This window comes from Scardinius erythrophthalmus (assembly GCF_964197995.2).
Source record: "Scardinius erythrophthalmus genome assembly, chromosome: 11".
Taxonomy (NCBI): Eukaryota; Metazoa; Chordata; class Actinopteri; order Cypriniformes; family Leuciscidae; genus Scardinius; species Scardinius erythrophthalmus.
The window spans coordinates 32,966,063-32,983,004 of NC_138231.1; the positions used below are offsets into that span (position 1 = coordinate 32,966,063).

Consider the following 16,942-nt stretch of genomic DNA (forward strand, 5'->3'; position numbering starts at 1 on the left):
TTTCTGTTTTCATGCAGCTGTGTAAGGATTGATATGCTATATCTTGAAATGTTATAATGCAGTTTAGCAATAGTGGAACTGGAACCAGTATAATCAGGATTTGAGACTTTTTTCCCCCCCGCTATTTTTTGCAGTGGTAACAAACAGACAATCATTCCATATCATATGCCATATGACAATAAGCAGGTCTTCACAGTTATTTTTAAAACCCTTGTGCTGCCATGCAGCTGTTAGTTTGAGGTTTGATTTGACATGAGATGAAAATGTATGCTTATGTGTGACTGGCTCCATATACAACGCTCAAGTTACATCTGCAAAAATATCAGCTCTCAGTCAGGGGAGTTTTTTTCTTTCTTTCACACACACAAACAGCATGCATTTTTAATGAGAGCAAATGGAGCCGCATATTTTTGGGGGGAGTGTAGGTCTTCATGGCACACATGTAACTCAAGCTAAATAATGCAGTGACTGTAATCGCTCACAGCGCTCAAGAAACACTCATCTTCCTCCTCAACAGGAGGCCACTCTGCTCCCAGCAGGATTCTGCTATGACTACAGCAGGATATGTTGTAGATTCATACAGGTGTACAACACACGCGCACACACACACACACACACACACACACACACATGCGTGCGCACACACACACACACACACACACACACACACACACACACACACACACACTTCACTGAATTCTCTAAGTCAACAGTAAATGCTGCAAATCTGTCAAAGATGCTTGAAATATTATTATGCAGTAAAATAATGGAGCCAAGATATTAGACTTTTCAATCCATCCATTCTCCAAACCACTTATCCCGTGCAGTCGTGCAGAAACATTTTTAATTTAATTTAATTTAATTGTTATTTTATATTTTTTATTTGATTTTATTTTTTTTAGAATAACCCCATTAAACCTTTGTGAAATTATAGTATAGTACAATTTTATAATACAGTTCCAAGAAATCACAGAAAGAAAAACAGTTCATGAAGATTATGAGAATATATATTTTTTATTTTTTTATATTTAATTTAATTTTGTGGAAATTATAGTACATATTTTCATTAAAAAATAAAGTAATTGAGAAGACTTTGTACACTGGAGAATTTCACTGTTTTTTAAATTCCTGTGCCATGAAATTAATGATTTTTAGTTTGTTTTGTACTCATTGCCAAAAATGGTCACGTCAGCAGTGTTCTAAACTCTCAGCACTGCCAGTAACACCTGTAAGGTTGAATGGATAACATCAAGAAGCAAGTACTGTGTATTCCCTGGAATACATTCCAGAACAGTTTGTTCAGTTCCACAAATTAGTCCACAGTTCAACTGATGAAAATAACAGTCCTGATTGTGAAGTCTACATAAATGCATCCCTGTCAAGCATATTTACAAAATTCAGATATAGATCCTGCTATTAATTAGGCATTCATTTATTTATTTGTTTATTTATTTATTAAGCCTAGTAATTTAGAAGAACCTATTTGCAAGCAAAACTTTTGCATGTTGTAATTGTCATGGTGTTGTTCGTCACTAATGTTTTGTGATCATGTCTTTCTGGTGAAGTCAATATAAACCTGAAGAGAACACTAAAATTATATTTATATAATTATTTTGTATTTTATATAACTACTTAAAAATAGTTGTATTTATTAAAATAATCACTCAATGGCTTTCACTTTTAGTGAGAATAGGATTATTCAGCTCTCATATCTTTTTTTTATGTTCTCATTCTCCCTCGCGTTCACCCAAACCAGTAAGTGGCGATATTGCTTCATATTTGCTTGCGGTCTGTTGTCAGATCCAACAAAGGAGTGGAAGACAAGGAAGTGTTGGTGAGAGGAATGTTGTTGTTACCGCTGTCATCTAATCTAAGTACATGTTAATAATGCACATTTTGTTCTTGACAAGGTACATTGCATGTACGGTTTTCTGTCGAGTGCCTTTGAACAGTTTTTAGTACGAGCGACTCAAAGCTGCAAATCCCGTGTGTTGTCATAATTTCAGTGTGATGACACAGCGAGCCGAGAGAAATTTGCACAGACACATTGTATATGTTACAATAATTGTTTATAAAGAAACATATATGTCTGATTTATGCTCCTTCAAGTAAAATGGACGAATGTGGTATTTTTCTTACTGCTGTCTCTTTGCTTGTCTTGTTTTGCAGTCTACAGCAGATACAAAATCCACATCTGCAATACATTAATAATAACAAACCTCTTATCAACAGTACAAAGACATTTCTTAGCTAAATAAAAAAAGAATGCTATATACATATAACTAACTAAATATATGCTAATCACACAATAACAAACATTAAAAAAAGAATAATAATCTTAAGACATATTGAATATATTTCGAATGCATTACAGTATTCATAACTGTTTCATGTCTCATTGACTCTCCCAGGTTTCTTGTGCCTCTCAAAACATCATGGAGTTTGCTGAGCTGATCAAAACCCCTCGTGCGGATGGGGTGGTCCTCCACCGACCCTTCATGCCCACTGTGGAGGGAACTCTGTGTCTGACGGGACATCACCTCATTTTGTCCTCTCGCCAGGATAACACCGAGGAGCTCTGGCTGCTTCATACCAACATTGACTCTATTGAGAAAAGGTACCATTGACATACCGAAAGGCTATTTTAAAGGGACAGTTCACCCAAAAATGAAAATTCTGTCTTCATTTACTCACCCTCATGTTGTTCCAAACCAGTATTCTTCTGTTGAACACAAAAGAAGATATTTTAAACAATGTTGATAACCAGACAGTTAATGGTAGCCATTGACTTTCATAGTATTTTTTTCCTATTATGGAAGTCAACTGTCTGGTTACCAGCATTCTTCAAAAAATATATTCTTTTTAGTTCAGCAGAAGATATAAACTCATACAGGTTTGGAACAATGTAAGGGTGAGTAAATGATGACAGAATTTTTTTTTTTTGGGTGAACCATCCCTTTAATTGTAATCCTATTTCACAATATTACTGTTTTTACACTATTTTTGATCAAATAAATGCAGCAACGGTGAGCATAAGAGACTCTAGAGCAAATCTTACTGACCTAATGTGTGCAGGTTTGTTGGATCCTTGGGAACTATTATTGTAAAGTGTAAAGACCTGCGGGTGATTCAGCTGGACATACCTGGCATGGAGGAGTGTCTTAATATTGCCAGCTCAATTGAGGTAAGACTGCATTAGTACTCACTCACAGCAGAATAATAATAGACAAGAGGATCTACTAATTTCTACTCATCAGTTTATGCTGTTAGTGTTCAGGTTATGATGGTTCATCTTTCAGGCTCTGTCCACGCTGGACTCTGTGTCCCTGATGTATCCCTTCTTCTACCGTCCTCTGTTTGAGGTCATTGAGGATGGATGGCAGTTGTTCATACCAGAGGAGGCTTTCAAAGATCTGGAGTCTATGGTATTGTTTTATCCCTGGAAGCCTTGACACTGAGGTCATCAGAAAAAAATTGTGATACATTTTCTCAGTGTATCATTGTTCGTTTTTTCAGATTGTTCTCTATGGGAAGCCAGGGAACAAATGCTCATGATTACATGTTCTGAGATCCAATTTTAATATAGCTAGAGCTAGTATTTCATACACTACCGTTCAAAAGTTTGGGGTCGGTAAGTTTTTTTGAAAGAAGACTCTTATGGCTGTATTTATCAAGACAGAGTGAAACAGGAATATTGTCAATTCAAGTCACCTTTATTTATATATGAAATACAATGCAGATTGTTTCAAAGCAGCTATACAATGATAACAGGAAAATGATTCAATGATCAGCTTATTTCGGCTCTAAAGCAGCTCTAAAAGAAAATAGTGTCATTGTTCATCTGTAGTCAGTTCAGTGTTGATTCAGATCCGCTGTAAAGATCATCAGTTATTAAATTAGTTCATTTACATCTATAGAGAAAAACATTGATGGCGTCGTCCAGCTCAGTTCAGTTCGCATCAAATAGTGGCAGTGCAGTCAAATCAATAATATTGTTGAATATTAAAGGAATAGTTCACCCTAAAATGAAAGTTCTGTCATCATTTACTCACCCTCAAGTTGTTCCAAACCTGTATGAGTTTCTTCTGCTGAACACAAAAGAAGATATTTTGAAGAATGTTGTAATCAAACAGTTGACGGCATCCATTGACTTCCATGATATTTTTTCCATACTATGGAAGTCAATGGCTACGTCAACTGTTTGATAACAACATTCTTCAAAATATCCTCTTTTGTGTTCAGCAGAAGAAAGAAACTCATACAGCTCCAAACGTTGTGAAATAATATTACAATTTAAATTATCTGTTTTAAAAGATTGCAAAATGTAATATTCCTGTGATGGCAAAGCTGAATTTTCAGCATCATGACCTCAGTCTTCAGTGTCACATGACCCTTCTGTTTAATATTTTAGTGGAAACTTTGAAATCGTTTTAAGGATTCTTTTATCAAAAGAACTTTATTTGAAATATAAATCATTGTAACACTATATAAGTTTGTCACTTTTGATCAATTAAATGTATTCTTGCGGAATCTTAGTGAGTTTAAACTATTGAAGGGTACAGTAGTGTATGTCAGCTTATTCTAAACCCCTATTAGTTTACAATTAGAATGTTAGAATTAGGTTTTCTGTTTTTGATTTGTGTTATTTGGATTTAAAAAGGAACTGTCTAAAAACTGCTCTGTGGTCCTCTCTCAGACAGATGAATGGAGACTGAGTGAGGTCAATAAAGACTTCAGCGTGTGCCCCTCGTACCCGTCCCTACTGACCGTGCCCAAAGACATCGATGATGAAAGTCTCTGCAAAGCTGCTTCCTTCCGCCACGGTGGCCGTTTCCCTATGCTCAGTTACTACCACAAGAAAAACGGCATGGTTAGAAATGCACTTTGAAAATGTTGTTTCCAAATATTGATCTATTTAATACAGACCCTGATCTCGCTGTCCACAGGTGATGATGCGAGCAGCGCAGCCACTAACAGGAACCAATGGGCGCCGCTGCAAAGAAGACGAGAAACTGATCAATGCCACGCTTTGCGCTGGGAAGCGTGGTTATATCATCGACACACGGACTATAGCGATAGCGCAGCAGGCTAAAGCTCGCGGAGGAGGATTTGAACAGGAAGCCAACTACCCGCAGTGGAGGAGGATCCATAAAGCCATTGAGAGGTGTGTATCCAATTATTCTTGCAGAGCCATCCTAACTGCATAGTAGAGATGCATAATATTAATATTCTGGCTGATAATCATTTTCATGTTATGATAAAATGTAATACTATTTTATCCAAATAAATGTAAAAAAAAAAAAAAAATCATAGTTTAAAATGTTAGAAGCAAATTTAGACATCACAACATTATAATGTACAGTATAAAAAATGTATATTTATTTTGAGATTTGCTAAAAGACCCCCTGTGGTAAAAATCAAGTTTTTAAAGGGATAGTTCAGCCAAAAATGAAAATTCTGTCAGTAATTACTCACCCTCATGTTGTCCCAACCCCGTAAGACTTTCGTTCATCTTCGGAACACAAATGAAGATATTTTTGATGAAATCTGAGAGCTGCCTCACTCCTTCATAGGCGATATCTTGCCATCACAGAAAATTTTGTAAAGACATTGTTAAAATAGTCCAAGTGACTAAAGTGGCTCAACCTTAAGTTTATCAAGTGACGAGAATACTTTTTGTGCGCAAAAAAAAAACAAGAATTACGTTTATTCAAAATAGTTAAAGGTATAGCGGAGGATTTTTTACTTCCGGGTGGATCACCTATACTATTGGTCCTCCTAATTGTCAATCATTCTGGTGAATCAATCAAACTTTTCAAAAATTCGGAAAGATCCCCCGCTATACCTTTAATTCAACTATTCATTTTCTACGTGAGCCTACGTTCTGACGTACAACCCAGAAGCGCTGCGCTGTTACACTACGTCAACTCACTCAGAGGCCCACACAGAAAAAAATGAAGTCTTTTTTTTTTTTTTTTTTTTTTGCGAAAAAAAAAGTTAAAATAATGAACTTTTAATGAATAAAAGAATTAAAATAATGAACTTTTAAAATAGCATCAGATGACCCCTTTAAACAAACACTGAGTATCTTTCAAAAATGTGATGGCACAAATTGTTTAAGTCCTCACAAAATGAAAATTTCTACAGCTATTTTGTTAATGTATGTTGTACATGGATGAATCATCCACAATAAGATCTATCCTTCTTGTTTTGAATTGACGTTGTAAATTATGCATAATCTAAAACATAACTCAATCTTCTCTCCTGTTTCATCACAATTTTAACTTTGATGACAAACTTTGGCAAGTCCAGTGACCATTTCATAAGCGCTCAGCTTGGTTTCCAGGTACTGATAAAGTTGCATAAGTCAGATTAGACCTTGCCAAAGTACTTCTCAATTATGTGACTAATATGCATCAGAGTCAGACAGTCAATGAACAAACTTTGGACCATCTGAGACTGTACATTTATCAGGGGACTTGTTAGCTAAAAACTTTTAGGCATAAGCCTGAAAATACACATCTATTGCAGCTAAAATGCCAATTCAGAGCTGAAGCATATCGTTTGTGAGCAGGCAAACACAGCTGCACAAATGAGTTCTGTAACTGGGACTATAATCTGACAGCTGTTCTCCCACAGGTCTAATGTTCTGCAGGAGAGTCTGATAAAGCTGGTGGAGGCGTGCAATGATCAGTCTCACAGCATGGACCGCTGGCTCAGTAAACTTGAAGCCTCCAACTGGCAGAGTCATGTTAAAGAAATCCTCACCACGGCCTGCCTGGCTGCACAGTGCATTGACAGGTACATCTGTTGATACGTCTGTCTGTTCCTGTCACAGACCCATTACACCACAGACAGATCTGCTTATGCCATACTGCGCATACTGTGTTAATTACTGTTTTAGCTCTATTCTAAGTTAATTACAAAAGCTGCTGCCGCCCTGTTTCTCAGCACATTTGTTGCAAAGCTTGTTGTGGTGTTAATTACTGCAATTGTCATGCTGTAATCATCATTATGTTTATACCACCAGTACTGCTGTTTTAAACACTTTTTTGGCATGCAGTTCATTATCAGGTTTTTAGTACTATGTGTGTGCTAAATAATCTTAAACTGAGTGCAATTTCAAACTGGGATCGGAGGAAGTTCTTAACATCCCAAAAATCACAGCTAAAATGTTTTTCTTTTCTCTCTTAAGTCATTTTCATAATGTGTAATGTGCGTTATTTGTGGTGTTTTGCAGGGAAGGGGCGTCAGTTCTGGTTCATGGCACGGAGGGCACTGATTCGACACTGCAGGTGACGTCTCTCGCCCAGATCATCCTCGATCCGGCATGCAGAACCATCCGTGGCTTTGAGGCACTGATCGAGCGAGAGTGGTTACAGGTGAGGGAGGTTACAAGGAAAACTCTTTTAACTCATATATGCCTGATTTGTTTCAACTCTGCTCCCTAGTTCCCTAGGGGTCGGCCATTTCTAAGGCACTGTCAAAATCATTCCAGCTCACTCCTTAGAAATTTCCAGAACGCAGTGAAAAAAATACAGTCGACTACTGGCTGCGCACTATATTTACACACTAGAAATATTGTCATAGGACAGCAGGATGAGCACAAGTGTAAATGTATATTCTGTCGTTAAAAATTTTTTTGGGGGGGGATAAAAATTAAAAATCCTGCAAAATATTATACAGGAAATAAATATCAAGCTGAAAGAACTCATGTTGCTTTAAGAATTTAGTTTTGTTTAACAATATTCTTTCCATAAAAGTAGCCTTTGTAATGTGTGTGTGTGTGTGTGTGTGACAAAGGAATTTTAGTTCTTAGATGTTTAAAAAAAAAGCTTTTTAATTTTTACTTTTTAATTTATGGATTTTATCGTGCAAAATTTGAGGTCCGTAAGGTTTTTATTTTAGCTAGGATGCATTTATTTGAAAATTGAACAGTAAATACGATAATAATGTTACAGAAGATCTATATTTTTAAATAATTTGTTCTTTTGAAATTTTTGTTTAAAGAATCTTTAAAAAGTATATCATGGTTTCCACAAAAAATGCAGCACAACCGTTTTTAACATTGATATAATGATAATAAGAATAATAAGAAATATTTCTTGAGCAGCAAATCACCATTTTAGAATGATTTCTGATGGATGAGACTGGAGTAATGATGCTGAAAACTCGCCATCACAGGAATAAATTACATTTTAGAAATAAAATATAGAAAACAGTTGTTTTAAATTGTAGTAGTATTATTTCACAATATTACTGATTTTACTGTATTTTTTTATCAGAGAAATGCAGCCTTGGTGAATATAAGAGATAGTAAAAAAACTTTCTATTATATTTGTTTCATGTCTGAATGCTAATATGCATGTACATTTATGTTTTCTTAATAAAAAATTGTAGGACAAGTGTGTATTTCATAATGTGACTGTATGCAACGTCTTATATAGTGGCATATCAGTGTCAGTGTTAAGAGAATCAACACCTTTGCTACTGCTGAATTCGATTAACAATAGGGAACTAGGGAGCGGAATTTTGTGGTTTTGTTTTATAAAATGATTATTATCTGTGATGTATGAAATCCTTTACCTCCAGGCCGGTCACCCGTTCCAGCAGCGCTGTGCGCAGTCTGCATACTCAAACGGGAAGCCTCGAAGTGAAGCGCCCGTGTTCCTGCTCTTCCTGGACTGTGTGTGGCAGATCCTGCGGCAGTTCCCCTGCTCCTTCCAGTTCAATGAGAATTTCCTGATCATGCTTTTCGAGCACACCTATGCCTCACAGTTTGGCACTTTCCTTGGAAACAGAGTGGCCGAAAGGTTAGTGTTCCCCTCCATTTACAGATTCTCACATTCATTTACAGATTCTCTCATTTCCTCTATTACATCACATACAACCTTCTTGTAAAAGCTTTGTTTCTACAATCCCAGATACATCACCCTTAATTTCTAACTAGCCAACACAGACCCTGTCCCATTATTCTGAAGTTAACCCAACAGCCTGTGAGGCAATTGCATCTCCAAAGTGTGGATTCAGAGGAGGGTTGGCATTCAGAAGAGGGCTGTATTTTGCACTTGACGTTTCCAAGTACACTCGTGTGTTAAACATTTTGGTTGGCAGGTTGTAATTCTATCCGTATGGAAAGATATGTTCAGGAGCAGAGGTCATGACCTCTTCTGTCAACACTCCTACGTCAGCAGAGGTCAGCTTGTAGCTGGCCGTGACCCTTTTGTGTTTGTTTCTTATTCTGAGCAGGATGTTTTGGTAGATGTGCAATGTTTTTCCACTTATTGCTAAAATGTGTATCGCATTTCAAAATGTCCAGATTTGGTACAGTCATTTACTGACAATAAATATTGTGTAATGTGTGTGATGACATACAGTAAATCTGGCCTTTAGACTCCAGAGGACAGGTTTCGTTTTGGTTCGGTTTGGGTTTAGTTCCACAAAGAAGATTTAACATCCATAGAACCTTTTTATTCCACAAGTGAATACAGATTGTTTAGATTTGTAAAGTCTTTACACAAAGAAAAAAGGGCTTTTCACTGAAAGGTTCTTTATTCAATAGCTCAAAATGTTTATGAATGTTAGGGTTAAGCTTGAAGAGTAGAATTGGTGAAAGGCTTTTTGTTTGCTTATTTGAGATAACGTATGGCAGTGGCTGGACGTGTCTGGCTCCTCATAACATAAACTTTACTGTAAACTTTGGGTGTAAATGTAAACTTAGTACTTTCTGTGTAATGTTTCAGGGTGAAGCTGCAGCTGTCTCAGAAAACCGTGTCTCTGTGGTCATGGGTGAACCGTCCTCAGGAGCTGGAGCGATTTCTCAACCCACTGTATGAGCCCAATAACCTGGTCATCTGGCCGTCTGTGGCACCTCAGAGCCTGCTGCTGTGGGAGGGTGAGTGACAGGAAATATTATATCATGACACTATGCGTTTACCCAGTTAACCTGTAGGTGGCAGTCACGTGTTGTTTGGTGCTTTAGCTATATTTCTGCCTTGGCACTTTAGATGTGCAACGTGTGGATTTTGAGATCCTTGCGTGTTTGGAAATGACCGTAACAGTATGTCACCATTCTTCCATGATGTAGACGAACCTATAGATATCTTGTGAATTAGTGACACTTCAAAACCATGTTTAACAAACTTTCCATCTGAATTATTATAATGTTCCTGGTGTTATGAAAATGAAAGCCATCTATCCTTTCTAAGCTATTTGTTATTTTAAACTATAAACTGTATGGCATTTAAAAAATGTAAATAATTTAAATACAATAAATAAAATTGTAAAGAACACACCTGTTGTCTGCTGCAAAAAAAAAAAAATGTGTGTGTGTTTCGTGTGTTAAGGCAAAGATGGTGGTTTTCTTGACAGATTAGACAAAGATAAAATGTGCTAAACTTCCCAGTTAATTTAATTTTGAATTTAATGATCCATTTAGATCTGATGAAATTTTAATTACTTTCAGGAAAACTCGCCCCTCAAAAATATCATGTTTAAGATATTAAAGAAGCACCTTCTGCTTCAGTAATGCTTGTTTTAAACCTCTCAGTGGATGCATATTACGTCACGTGTAATTCACAAGTGTGACAATGATTCAACCCCGATGACCTCTGTGCCTGTCATTTTTTTTAGTCCTCACCTCTGGAACCTGTCATGCCTCTATTTCAAAGGTGCAGTGAAAGGGACTCTTTCAGGAAAATCAGCCAAGCAGACACGGAGTTTAGTGCCATGGGGTTCACTTTCAGTCACATGAGCAGTTCTCAAACAACTCACAGATATGTTTAGACCTTTCATATACACTATCAGGCAAACGTTTGGACACACCGACTCGTTCTTTATTAATAGTATTTTCCACATTTCATCTAAACTATGAAATGAAACTAACCGATTATGTAGTCACCAAAAGAGTTAGTTTAAACTATTAATTTTAAAGGTAGGTGATATTAAAATATGGGATCTGAAAAGCCTTTGCATTGAGCAATAAGTGAAAGAATGGGAGGACAGTGTGCCCAACGAATTTAAGCTTCAAGGTCCTTTGAGGAACAACTAATCTAGTGTTAATTTCACAGTCGGGTGGGTATTGACCAGTTTGCTCTGCTGCTGACATCATTAAAGACTGTCAGCTGTACGTGTGCTCAGAAACATGGGTGTGGCGACAAAGATTCCAGTAATTCTGTATGTTTCCTTATGTAAAACCTTGAGGTATGGCATGACTTTACTAAAAGTTCATTTAAAAAGTGTACTTATTTGTATCCCATGTACACTTATTTTGATAACATACTAAAGCACACATGAAGCATTTTATTATCATTTTAACTGCAGTGTTATTTGATAATGCATTTAAAGTTTATATATTTTAAGTTTTGCAATTACACATTTGTAATGCTGAAGTTGCAAAGTAAGGGATAAATGAAGACGGCCCATTAAATAATTAGAAAAGAATGCACACCCTTACACCTCGGTGTGCATTACTTTATAGTAATTCAAATGCCAGGAGTCAATTATTTCACTTATACTACAGGAACCACACCTCAAGTCATTGTTCAGATGATGTATTCCAAAACATTTGTCAGGTTTTTGTCCTTAAAACGTTCTTGTGTGTAGGACTAATTTCTTACACATCTCTTCTCATCCCTCCATTGCTAATTCCAAAACGTAATTTTAGAGCTAGTAACGGAGGCTTCAGCCACTGATAGCACTAGCAGACTAATGCAGTAAATAGAGAGAGAGAGATGAAGCGTGTGTGAATTACCTGAGTCTGTGCGTCTCTCAACAGTGTTCGGCAATAGAGACTCTACTTATAGCGAAACTGTAAGTTTATCTGCTCCAAGAACAGCGCTGTCATTGCCTCGCTAGTGAGAAATGTCATGTAGCTTTTAATTCGCAAAACCAGTTTACTGATAAAATCGTTAGAGCAGCACAGAGAGTGTGTGTCCGTACTGTATGTGTGCGTTTGAGAGGAAGAGAGAAAGAGAGTATGTGCTGTCCGTACATAAGATGTAATTTTGTGGCAAAAACATGGAAATAATGTGTCATTTAATGTGTCATTTTTATCCTATTGTTTTGGTTCTGTAGTCTGTAAAGACCTTTCAAATAACTTAAATCATTTGGTGAAGTTATACGGAACTGTAATGCGGGCAAGACCTGCCAGGAGCTACTTTAGCCGTGCGCACAAAACATGACATACAAGTATCAGTACAATTGACTTTTAAGTATACATTACAAATACAGATTTACTAAAAGTCCTTCTTAGGTGGGTCAAAAAAGCACTCTAAAATTTGGCTAATTGCATTTAATATGAATTTAAACTATAATACATTTTATTTAATTATATAAAATGTCATATAAATGCTTTAGTCTGACTGAAATTGTTCTAATTTTTATTCAGACTAACAGATCTATAAAATGTGGTTGTAGCTTGTCTTTATCCAGCATGTGCATGTATGTTAATCTAACCTCTGCGTTAGGCTCTTGTGTATTGTGCAATGTTTATTTGATTATGCAGATGAAGACAGATGAAGACTGTAGCTCAACTACTCAAAAAACCCACTGTAGCTTAATTACATATGCACGCGTAAACATATGCTGAGACACTTGGTGCAATTGATTATGCTTAGTGCCTGGAAACTTAATGTGACCAGTTTACATGTTTTTTCAGCTTTTGGCATTTCTTCCAAAGCATTATATTTAAAATGTAACCTCACTGTGTTGTTATTATATGTATTAATTAGGGCTGCACGATTTGGAGAAAATGTCATATTGCGATTATTGAGGTCGATATTGCGATTGCAATATGGGATTGCGATATAATAAACAAATGGTTTCATGAGTCAACTTGCTTGGTTCTCAAGGAAATTACACACAGATTAGTGGTAATGCTGAAATGTGTATTTCTCAACTCAAACTAGCAACAACAACTAAATGCACAGTGTTTTCGAATTAAAATAATATTTTTTACAAAATTAAATAATGACATCTTTGCATTACTGCAAACTTGTTATTGTCTCAATAGTACAATAAATAGAACCATAAATAAGACCTTTTGAATGCTCATGAAAATAAGATATTTTGAACATTCTGTCCAGACAAGCAGGGACATTTAAGCAGGATGTAACATATGCTTTGTAAAAATAAACTCAGTCAGTGGATTATTTTTGGTGTAAGATTATTGTGATTGTAAAAACATTTGGTAACTATTTTTAAGTTTGTTAAGTTTGGTGACAACGTTACAATGTTTACATAGTACATTGACTGGTAGGCTACTGTTTTTATTATTGCTTAACACAAATTTCACGATTTCAAGTCAAATCTTGTGATCTTGATTCAATATTGATTAATTTGGATAAAAATTTAAGGTATAGTATGTTAATTTTTCTCAAGAAAAAAAATCTCAACTAATGATGTAAACATACAGAGAGCCCTGTCAGCTGGTATTATTATTAAAGCTTAAAAATAACAACTCAAATTAAATATAATGTGGTTTTTACTAGGCTATAATAACAATGTTACAATATTTTAATGATATAAGTAAAAATATAATAAATATTTGAAATAGTGCACATATTTAGCAAAATACTCCTCTATATAATTTGTCTTGCCAACTATCAAATGGCTTTCCTGAGGTAAATGTAACGTTATGTGACATTGTTCTCCAGCTGTTTTATTGACCTCTTTCTGCGGTTGAAAAACACTGATTGATCGATATTATGTATGAGGCATAAACATTTCTGCAAGTTGTACTGTATCTTTCAACAAACACTTCATTCGTGTTTATTTACTATTAACTAGTAAAGAGTAAGAGATGTTCGGTTCACGACCACGATTTGTCACGTCACATTTACAAGCGCCAAAACGCTGTTTGAATTTGAATAAAATTGACAGAATCTGAGAGCTGAGAATTTGTTTCCTATCAGAAGTAACCTGCTCTGTCGGTGTCAGTGTCCTCTTTACTTCTCGTTTTTTCTCTGCGTGAGAAAATGGATGTGTGGCATGAGAGCGTGTGAAAAGTGTCAATTGCGTGAGTCTCACGTTGAATGGGTGAGAGTTGGCAGCCCTGCTCTCTCTCCTCAGTGTCGGTATGCATCATATAATCGCATAGGCTAGACATCGCGATTGCGATATGATTAATCGTGCAGCACTACTGCAAATAAATGTTTACTCTTTACCTGGGCCGAGAAATTCACATAAACAGCATTATGGGAAAAATGGAACACTATGGCAGTAGTTTGATAAATATTAGAAACTCATTGTGTAAGAAACATGGGGGGAACGGAATCTGACGTCAAATAACGCAGCTTTCTATGGTGTTGCGCTCCCCGTCCCTTAATTTAACTGACGGAATGGCAGTTCCTTTCAGTTTTTCCCCTCCGTTTAACTAGCCTGGCTAATGTCAGACCTCGTCTCATTGAGACGTGGTCTGGGAACCACATGTTCATTTTCTCGTATTTGAAGCGAAGTTTACGAATGCCCAGAGCCGTTTATTGGGCGCTACGAATGTCTATCAAATGCGCCTGTACCTAGCTCATAGCCAATCGTTTCAATTATACCAGATGAAATATGTAGAGCGACAGAAATTCGACGAGGAAGAAGACGAAATAAACTTGTGTTCTAAACTACTTAGAACACTATCTAAGGCTGCATTGAAAGGTAACTTCGCGTCTGATGCCATGGTGGATCCATAGATATAAACAAACTGCTTCGGAGTGTCGCATAGACGTCGTCATCGTCTTGCTGCTCCCTCCCCGTTCTGTGATTGGTTCCCTTTTTGAGGGGAAAATCTGGTCCATGGTGTCCAGGCTGCCTAGCAGCGTGAATAAAAGGTCCTAACACCCCAGTGTAGTGATGGGGACACTATACTGTCAATGAGCACCGTCCTTCGGATGAGACGTTAAACCGAGGTCCTAACTCTCTGTGGTCATTAAAAATCCCAGGATGTCCTTCGAAAAGAGTAGGGGTGTAACTCCGGCATCCTGGCCAAATTTGCCCCTTGGCCTCTGTCCATCATGGCCTCCTAATCATCCCCATATACTGATTGGCTTCATCACTGTCTCCTCTCCACCATTAAGCTGGTGTGTGGTGGGCGTTCTGGCGTAATATAGCTGCTGTTGCATCATCCAGGTGGATGCTGCACATTGGTGGTGGTTGAGGAGATTCCCCCCTTCCATGTAAAGCACTTTGAGTACCTAGAAAAGCGCTATATAAATGTAACTAGTTATTACAAACACGGAGGTATTTCAGATTTTCCATCGCAGATTTTCCATTTTCCCCTTGGACAGCAACATGCCTATCCACTGCATAGGCAGCCAGGTTTTATAGTCAGTGGGGAATTAAATCTCTCATGCAGCATCAGACCTACCTTTTTTTTTTTTTAAATGCCAGAAAAGTTCATTGATCAGCAACCGAAGAATATATAATCACATTTCAGGCACATTGTGACAGATTTACTTTGGTCTGGTTTCCTTATAGGGATATTCCTTCGCTGGAATCGCTCCACAAAGTGTTTGGATGAGGCCTATCAGGAGATGGTCCATATTATTGAGTACAACAAGGAGCTGCAGAACAAAGTGAACAGTCTGCGGAGACAGCTGGCCCAGCTGGAGACGGAGGACAGCCCGCTGCAGACACCGTAAGACATCAACAGAATGAAATAAGTCCTACACACATGTATCTACACTCCTCCCTCTGACCGTACTCTTTCCTTATGATTCCACTGCTCAACTTTATTCACATTAACATATTTCACTGGTCTCCAATGGATTCTACTCTATGGCCACTAGATCTGATGCTATATTAGTATATCATTGTAGTTTTCTTCCTTAAACACTATGCCGCACTCGTCCTTATTATTGCTTGTTCAATGTAAACACTTTGAACTGATTAGCTGGTTATTATATCTCATTTCCCTAGATATTGCAAATTGGGTGCTGTGGTTTACACGTTCTCAAAAGCAAAGGGACTGCTGATGTGCCATTTTTCATTTTTAGTCATTTGTCACAAAGTGCAATAGACAATGTAGCTATAAAACAGCTGTTTTGAAAGGGAAAGAATTAGAGACTGACTATGAGATGCTGAAAATATCATTTCAATATAACACTGGTGGTTTACATAGTCTTACATGATCCATAACTCTGGCCACATGAATAAGAGATTGCCAAAAGTGGCACTGTTTGCTTTACAAATGTAAGATCTTCTGTGCACGGGTAATATACATATTTGTATTGAGTAATAATATATAGCATTTTGTTTAAAAAGACAGATTTGTTTTAGAGATATTGTGAATCAAAATGTGTCATAAATCTCCATCCACAACCTTTAGAACCTTTTTTTGTGTGTGTGTGAATATGAAGATCTTTATTAGGATACACAAAGCTGTTGTTTGGGAACATCTAAAAATAAAGCCCACTGGGATCATTACAATTTCCGTTGTGAACAAAAGCACTTCATTCCCTCCAGTTCTCCATGAATGACTTGAGCATGTTCATCTAGACTGGAGGTGCTTTCTGCAATTACTTTTGCAAATCATTTCTCAATGAATCAAGATATACACTCATTGTGCCATTTATTTCATAAATATGTGAATATTTAAGTCTATGATGTATGACTCCAGTTGCATATAAAGGTCATTTTAATATTCCAGTGGGTTCTTATCATCAAATAGACTGCTGCAATTATGAACGTGTTTTAGTTTAAGGAAGGTTTTGATACTAGGTATAGACAGTGAGTTGTTATTGTTGTTGTTTTGGTTTTTATACATGTGCACAAGTTAATCATTTTTTATTCATTCATTCTGGCACTTCAGTAGCATCAACTGACATACATTATTAAGATCTGTCTTATAAGTGTCTGTATAGTGTCATGCCTTGCTTTCCAAAATGTAATATTGATCAAGTGTTACACTGAATTTAATTACGTTCTGTGGGCATTAAAAGATTGTTTAATGTAC

General features: G+C 36.8%; 1 protein-coding gene across 2 annotated transcripts; it reads left to right on the forward strand.

The window, feature by feature from the left end:
- The first annotated feature begins 1,792 nt into the window (after positions 1-1,792).
- mtmr9 (myotubularin related protein 9) lies at positions 1,793-16,942 on the forward strand. Of its 2 annotated transcripts, none has more exons than XM_081378072.1 (12): positions 1,793-1,834; positions 2,412-2,617; positions 3,076-3,184; positions 3,300-3,425; positions 4,697-4,870; positions 4,947-5,164; positions 6,640-6,801; positions 7,241-7,382; positions 8,593-8,813; positions 9,744-9,895; positions 15,466-15,625; positions 15,907-16,942. In XM_081378072.1, the coding sequence occupies exons 2-12, from the start codon at positions 2,436-2,438 to the stop codon at positions 16,004-16,006; spliced, it is 1,746 nt and encodes a 581-aa protein (XP_081234198.1). In that variant the 5' UTR covers positions 1,793-1,834; positions 2,412-2,435; the 3' UTR covers positions 16,007-16,942. The 2 variants fall into 2 exon arrangements, with proteins under 2 accessions (XP_081234198.1, XP_081234199.1); XM_081378073.1 differs by having other exon boundaries at positions 1,834-1,910.

Coding starts and splice junctions, on each gene's coding strand:
- mtmr9 (XM_081378072.1), top strand. CDS start 2,436: ATGGAGTTTGCTGAGCTGATCAAAACCCCTCGTGCGGATGGGGTGGTC. Junction 3,185..3,299: donor ATATTGCCAGCTCAATTGAG/GTAAGACTGCAT, acceptor TTCATCTTTCAG/GCTCTGTCCACGCTGGACTC. Junction 3,426..4,696: donor TCAAAGATCTGGAGTCTATG/GTATTGTTTTAT, acceptor GTCCTCTCTCAG/ACAGATGAATGGAGACTGAG.